The following is an 8,379-nucleotide window of genomic DNA, read 5'->3' as shown; positions in this document are numbered from 1 at the left end:
AATACTGGACTTTGTGATGTTCATTGACTTTAGATTATTTATATACTTATTGATAATTAACGTAATATTTAACAGATATGAGCTAAGTATCACAAATAATGGCGTAAGAGTGGATTGAAAAGTTGAGGGGGCAAACTTCTGAAAGTGACAAGTAAACAAAACCATCTATAGCCTATTAGTCTAGTAGTTAGTCAGTTTCATCTATCATTTTCTTTTTTTTTAAATATATTTTTGCCAAGAAGTCGGGACCCCGTGCCCACACCCACTCCCGGTTCCAACGCCCCTGGTGAATGTTAAGACATGACTATTAACAACGGAAGTGTATACATTGTTAATTTCCATATTTAAAAAGTTCAGAAACATGTCCATGTATAAAATAGTAACAGAACAAGATATCAACTGTTAAAATGATACGATTTTTAAAAGTATTTTGAAATCATAATATAAAAAAAATTGCTAGTCACTATATTTTGGTATATGAGGTCTGTACTTCTTTTAACAACGGAAAACTATGGACATTAATTGTAAAGTATACGGTAACGGAAACATACTCAAAGAGAGGCGGAAGAAACCAAAGGGATATTCAAACTTATAAGTGGGTGAAAAATAGACAACGCTTTGACAAAAAAAAAAAAGACAAATGACCAATAGACAACAGTATACAAAACACAACATAGAAACTAAAGGTTGAACAACTCGAACCCCAACAAAAACTGGGGGTGATAAACGTCTATTTCTGGTAGAAGTTTTTATTTCATTATTGTTTATCTGAGAAATTTATAAAAAAAACTCATATACGTTTAGATATGACTCATTGCTTTTTCTTTAAAGCAATCTCCTTTTGAACAAGGAAAATGTTGCATGAAAAACAGAAAGTACCATATATAGACCAAATAGTTATAATGAGTGTACACAACCATGTTAAAAAGTTTATTCCAAAGCATATGGCAAGACTACGATTCATGTAATCAGAATGGTAGGAAATACCATCAGAAAACATTACTTCAAATTAACCTGGTACTAATGCACAAGTCCTTTTATATATTGGTTCCAGTATGGACAGACCACCTGGAACGCAGAATAATATGGAAGGATGAATTTATAGAAATGAGAGTCATACTAAAAATAGACAAAGATCGACGCTTTAAGACAAATGAGACGGTCTATTGAAGCTTGTTATTAAGAATCTAACACCGAAACAAGTGCAAGACCGTGAGTACTGGGGGTGATTTTTTCGGGTTGGGGATTAGAAATGGAAATGGTGTTGAGATTTTCCGTCCTTGATGTAAATTTTTCGAGTTGAAGATAACGGGAAATTTTACCCTTGACGTATACCCAAATCTTCAATTTTGCACATTTCATTGCTTTTCTTGACCGTTATCGTTCAGATATCGCAGGAAAAGGTCCGGGTCCGTTTACACTGGTTCACGACAGAGGTTGGATGAGGTAGGAATATCGCTTTCCATAGTGTACACTGTCTCACTTAGGAGGTTAGATGAGACTGGAATATCTCAGTCCATAATGTACACTGTCTCACGAAGTAGGTTGGAGGAGGCAGGAATATCTCAATCCATAGTGTACAGTCTCTCACCAAGTAGGTTGGAGGAGGCAGGAATATATGCCCATAGTGTACACTGCCTCACGAAGTAGGTTGGAGGAAACAGGACTATCTCTATCAGTAGTGTACACACTCTCACGAAGTAGGTTGGAGATGGCAGGAATATCTCCGTCCATAGTGTTCACTCTCTCACCAAGAAGGTTGGAGGAGGCAAGAATATCTCAGTCCATCATGTACACTCTCTCACGAAGTAGGTTGGATGAGGCAGGAATATCTTAGTCCATACTGTACACTGTCTCACGAAGTAGGTTGAAGGAGGCAGGAATATCTCAATCCATAGTGTACACTCTCTCTCACGAAGTGGGTTGGAAGAGGCAGGAACATCTGTGTCCATAATGTACACTGTTTCTTGGATGAGACAGGAATATCTCACAAAGGTGGTTGGTTTAGGAATGAATATCTCAGTCCATAGTGTAACTCTCTCACGAAGTAGGTTGGAAGAGGCAGGAATATCTCCCCTCAAAGTGTTCACTCTCTTACGAAGTCGGTTGGAGGAGGCAGGACTATCTCAGTCCATAGTGTTCTCTGTCTTAAGAAGGAAGTTGTGTGAAACATTTCATAGCAACCACGCGATGGTTTACCGACAAAATGCTTGGCAAACTACACGGAACAATGATAAAGGTCATCCACCAAGGCATACATTTCGGATATTATTACATTGCATGTATGTTTCATTTTGAAGTTTGGCTTTGGAAGTAACTAAGAAGTGATCAAAAATGTATTACAAGCTATCACATCTTAGGCTTGGCAAGTTATGTTTCAATATTTCAATTCATAGTTTAAATCTAATATCTTTATTTTCTTACTCGCCACACGCTCATTCTGTCTCTTTCATTTATCCACCTACCTCTCTCTCATCATTTTCTCTCACTATATTTTCGCTCACACACTCTCTATCACTTTTTAATAGTCGGTCATTGATTCTCCATCTCTTACTCTCTCATTTACGTTCTCACATTCTGTCTAGCTCAATCGCAATTACTCTCTCTTCCATTCACGCCATCTTCCCACTCATTTTCTTATCCACACCCATTACTCATGCAATCACTTTCTCATCTTCGCAGTCAGTAACAAAATCACTCGCACACCATAAAGTCTTTCACATATACCCAGTCTCCATCTCACACGCTGCATCATCTACATACTTACACCAAAACACCATCAATCACAGACACTTGCTCTCTCATACGTTTCCATCACTTACTCACTCAGTCACACGTCCTTTCATTCGTGCACTCACTCACTCAGTCACACGTCCTTTCATTCATGCACTCACTCACTCATTCATTCATTCATTTACACACTTACTCACTCATTCATTCATTTACACACTTACTCACTCATTCATTCACCCATTCACTCATTCATTTACACATTTACTCACTCAAATATCCACACATTTACTCACTCAAATATCCGTTCATTCACTCACTCACTCAAACATCCGTTCATTCATTCACACACACAGAGTCTGGGAAGGATAGGTACCCATGCCTTCAGATTTCCTTCATTAGGTATGTGTACAATGTAGATAAGAAAGTATTCACTTTATTGCATTATAAATCACATTGAGTTGCGGTATTCCAACATTTTATGTTTTGCAATTATATTTGTTATGAAGAACCAACTTTATTTTGTTTTCAGTTGCATTTTACTTGTTTAATATTCTATTACTTTTATTGTTCAGTTAGTTATAAAATTACTCATATTTGTTTATCCTTAAAGAATATTTAACGCGATGAAATAAAGGGTGCTAACTATGTTAATCCTTTTTATTTTATTGTAAAGCTACAAGGTAACAATGTATGATCATCATATATAAATTCAGTTCACTTGTAATCAGTGAAGTGTAAAAATATCAACTTTAACTAAACAATGAAGATTTTTTATACTCAATTAAAGGAGACAATTTCAAGAAGAAAAAAATATTTTTATATCTCAATACCTTGACGAAAAATACGTACTAAAATGAGAGCGCATAGGACGGAATTCTTGCCAACAATACTGGGTAAATGAATTTCAAGAAGAAAAAAATATTTTTATATCTCAATACCTTGACGGTAAATACGTACTAAAATGAGAGCGCGTAGGACGGAATTCTTGCCAACAATACTGGGTAAATGAAATCCTTTATATTTTATTGTAAAGCTACAAGGTAACAATGTATGATCATCGTATATAAATTCTGTTCACTTGTAATCAGTGAGTTGTAAAAATATCAACTTTAATTAAATAATAAATATTTTTTATACTGAATTAAAAGAGACAATTCAAGAAGAAAACATATTTTTATATCTCAATACCTTGACGGTAAATACGTACTACAATGATAGCGCGTAGGACGGAATTCTTGCCAACAATACTGGGTAAATTAATTTTCTATCTTACTGAAAAAAAAACAAAAAGAAATAACTACACATATTGAATACATATAAATCACAAAACACCAGCAACTTACTCGTTCAAAAGAAAGCAACCACAACAAAAACAATAAAGAAATAACTGGCTGTATCTTAATTGGTACGTTGCAAAATGTATTAATTTTGTGGGCATTCCAACGAAATTTTCAAACGTCCAAAAAGAAATAGCTAAATGGTATTAATAAACAGCATTCTGCATCAAAAATACATAGTGATTATTTTTTTATCATTCTGTTTCTTTATACAGATTTTGAATATCATGAAAGCATCCAAATTTTATTATTTTTTTGGTTTCATTATTTCCCTGTAACAACGAGAACAGCCGCCATATATAGTAGTAAAACACATACGGCGTTTAAAAAAAATACATCTGAGTTATTCCGCTTTGTCTGACGAATATCACTTTAAACAACTAAAACGGACGAGAATAGCACATCTAATTTTCATCGCCTCAACCCGCCTCAATATGTCTTAATAAAACTTAAATGAATTTTTAAACATGATATACCATTTATCCAGAAGATGCTTTTCTTTGCGAGCAGCATAGGAAAACTCTCAAAATTTACATCAAAACGTGAAACGCACATCGATAAAAAAGTAGAATACATTTTTTTTTATTGGAATGTCTACGTTTTGCCCATTGTTGAAGATACGTGCCGTAATCTAAAGTACGTAAAATTAAATATCCGTGTCCCTTGGGCTTTACTGGATAGTTGCTCATTTGTTGTCATACAACATATCCTTATCGGCCGGGCATCCACGAAGTCGATCTCGGCTTATGATGAATGCTGTCCGGATGTCTGCCGTCAACATATCGATTTCCGGACGAAATCTTTGAACCACCGAAAATAGCTTTACAAAAGTTGGCATGCAGTTGCCCAGTGAAAAGAGGATGACCGTTATTGATTTTTGTGTCATAAGCTGAAAGGTCAAGGTCACAGCTGTTATTAATGGACTTAAATTCAGTCAATAGTTTGGTTTCTTGATGTTATTTTTGAACCAGGCGTCCAACTTGGTTATATAATGGCCCATGATATTTAAACCTAGTTCGACTTCGTAGATTCCCGACTGAGAAGAAGACGTGGTTGGACAGACAATGCGAAAACTATCGACTGAATACCAATGAACAAGCCGGGGTGTTTATCTTTACAAACTTTAATGGTCAATAGGTTAAAAGCCAAAGTCACATCAGCTATTCAAAGACTTAAATTTTGGCAAAATTTTGATTTCCAGGTGTCATCTAGCTTTTGAAATATATATCTAACTATTACCAAACTTGGTTCGATAATGTCCCATAGGGTGTTATATTGAAAGCAATTTATTTCTGGAATGATTTGTCCAACCTTCACCAAGTTTAGCGGGAGACGGCCATTTGGATAGAAGTAAACTCTATAAACAGTTTAGTCAGTGAAGGTAACATATCCTATATGTTTGGGAAATGTTTTGTTTCGGGACAATATCTTCTGAGCGATAAATTATAACTGTATCTTTCAATATCAAACCTGGAACGAATAGACCCGATTTGATGTTTAGGTCAAAGGTCAAGGTACCAGCAACAGTTAAAAGACTGACATTTGGGCATTTTCCCACTTGGACGTAAATTGTCAGCAAACTCTACAGTCTTTAATGTACTCGACACAAAAATCTCTTTTGTCTGCTACAAATCCACGAAGATCTCAACTTAGGTATGCACCCATGGAGCTTCTGTGTCTTTTTTTTAATTTTAAATTGAACAGAAATTAGCGCCTGTAAATGTATATACAATGTGGTATGATTGATTATGTCCATGTTTCATTATATTTTTTCATATACTCAGGTGAATATATTTTGCTATATGACAATATAAATTGAATATGTGCTCAATTAGATCGGTCACCAATTGTTCATGTTTTTATGTCAATTGGCAAAGTAAACTTTAGGTTTTTGTGTGTTATTTGTTTTCTGTGCATTTACTTATATCATGTTTATGAAATCAACGTATTTAGATTATCTTATAGACTGACAGAGAAACGAAGTTTATCTTATAGACTGACAGAGAAACGAAAAAGGTCGACTTCTGGCACAACTAAGGTTTTTCAACCACCAGGCATAGATGATCCGATTCAGATTTTGGTACAATTTTTTCTTTCATTTTCGGTTTTAGACACTCTTCAATTTAATAAGTCATTTGGCCGTCCGAGCGTCACTGATGAGTCTTGAGTAATCAAAACGTGTCTGGCGTACATAATAAATAGCCTGCCTGATGCCTTTGATGGCTCTTCACTACATAAGGGTATTTTTTATCCTTTGAAAAATAACTGAACAAGACATGCACAAAAAATATTTAGGCGAGATAATTATTTTGAAACCATTTTAATTTAATGCATCTTATATCATAAACAACACTAACACCACGAATACACATTATAAGCAATTTTGTACAACTACGTCGATCAACGACAAAGTCAAAAGATATGTTCATTATGGTTACAGATCTACTGTGCCATCTTAAACAAATATTCGTACTTCAAAATATATTTTAAATTATTCTTAATCCTATATTCATGACTAGAAATTCGGTATAACATCTATAAGATGAATAAACTTGTTGGATTTTAATTGACTTTCCCATAGCTTTGATTTTTACATTTAAGAAAGTATACAATAGCTGTTATAATGCACGCCAGTGCTATTCCCAAAAACATTCCTCCGACAAACGTTCCTCCTTGAAATTTAGATTTTTTGGTTGTTGTCTCTGGTTTTTGTGTGGTTGGTTTCGGTGTATGTGTTGTTGGATGGTGCGCCGTCACCTTTCCCGCTGTGGTCACAGCAGCCGGCATCGTTGTCATTGGTCCAGCAGACGTCATGTTTGATGGTTCGTCTGTCATCATTGTAACAGTAGAAGTGTTAGAGGATTGTGTAGACATTTGACTGGCAGTGGTTTCTGAGCTAGGTGGCATAGTATTATTTGTCATCATTGACTCTGTTGTCATTGACATTGAGGTGACGGGGTTGACTGTAGTTTGACTATTTGTTGTCATCTGTTGTGGTTTTGTTGTCTGTTGTGGTTCTGTTGTTACTACTGTTGTCATATCGTTAGTTTGAGACGACACTACCGTTGCTTTTTTGGTCATATCGGCAGAAGATGGATTTGGCGCTCCTGAAAGATTAGAGTAAATGTATAAGATAATGTCCAATGGCAACCTACCGTCGATTTACCCTGCAACATATGCATACATAATTTGTAAAATGCAAATCACGAGTAATTATTCCTTTTACATATTTTAGCTTAATTTTACTTATTTGATTTGTTATGGCTGTTATTCGTACGATTTTGCAATAACAGTAGGTTTTATGATGCCACTCTATTCACGGTTGATTTTCCACATGGAAAATAAGAATAGCCGTGAAAATAAGAACAGAGAGGCATCATAAATAAACAAGTTATTGTAAAATCGTATGGATCACAATAAGAACATATTAAATACGAGTAAATAAGTTCAAATATTAAGGAATATTTACCTTTGAAAAATTAAAACACAAAAAAAATATAGAAAAAGGGGACTCCATTCAAAAAAATGCCTGTGCTTTGAATAAGATATTCTTTTTCTTCTTCATACCGCAAGATCTTTCATTTGATGTTGCTTCAACGAGATTCATTGACTTATTGGACGAACGAAACCTCCAGAGGCTCTACTTTATATGTATTAATTTTTTGGCGGTCGTAAGTACTATAACAAGTAGAAAATTTAAAAGCACAGATGCACGCGTCATATCTACATTATGTAAAAGTAAAGAGATGTGATATGATTGCCAATGAGACATCTATCCACTTAGGTTCAAATGAAGTGCGTGTAAGCAATTTAATGCAACAGTACAGCCTTCAAAAATGAGAAAAAAACCCGTATAGTCGGCTATAAAAGGTCCCGACATAAAAACAAATGTGAAACAATTCGTAACACGTAATTGCCCGATTTTCAATAGAAAGAAAGTCGGCTTTCATTCCCTTTCTTATACGATTCATCCTAATTTTCTTCTTGACCTTTTATTAAATAACGCTTATATACTTTACGAACGTCAAATAGTAGAAAGATAATGTTAAAGTTAAAAGGAATAATGTCTCAATGACATCGGAATACATTAAGGGTAGCAGGTTTTAAGATTAAAGGATAAAGGGGGAGGGAAAAAAAGGGTATGATAACTCGTTTGAAATTTTCAGTGGTCTTTTATCTTACCATTTGTTGGAAGTGCCACACAACCAGACACAATAAAAAAGGCTACTACGAAACACACTTTCATCATAATGTAAGTTTTCTCGACTCAAAATTCTTCTACCAGTGTGTTAAATATCCGACTTATATC

The 8,379-nt window shown here is 34.9% G+C and overlaps 1 protein-coding gene across 1 annotated transcript; it reads right to left on the bottom strand.

Moving 5' to 3' along the window:
* Positions 1-6,374: 6,374 nt before the first annotated feature.
* On the bottom strand, positions 6,375-8,379 carry LOC127724090 (leukosialin-like). The gene is made up of 2 exons (XM_052230949.1): positions 8,253-8,379; positions 6,375-7,177 (listed from the first exon to the last, which is right to left on the bottom strand). Exons 1-2 carry the CDS (start codon positions 8,317-8,319, stop codon positions 6,633-6,635), a joined length of 612 nt encoding a protein of 203 aa, XP_052086909.1. The 5' UTR covers positions 8,320-8,379; the 3' UTR covers positions 6,375-6,632.

Source organism: Mytilus californianus, unplaced genomic scaffold, assembly GCF_021869535.1.
Source record: "Mytilus californianus isolate M0D057914Y unplaced genomic scaffold, xbMytCali1.0.p SCAF_14, whole genome shotgun sequence".
Taxonomy (NCBI): domain Eukaryota; kingdom Metazoa; phylum Mollusca; class Bivalvia; order Mytilida; family Mytilidae; genus Mytilus; species Mytilus californianus.
The sequence above is the reverse complement of the archived record's forward strand: the minus strand, read 5'-3'. Positions and strand labels throughout refer to the sequence as shown.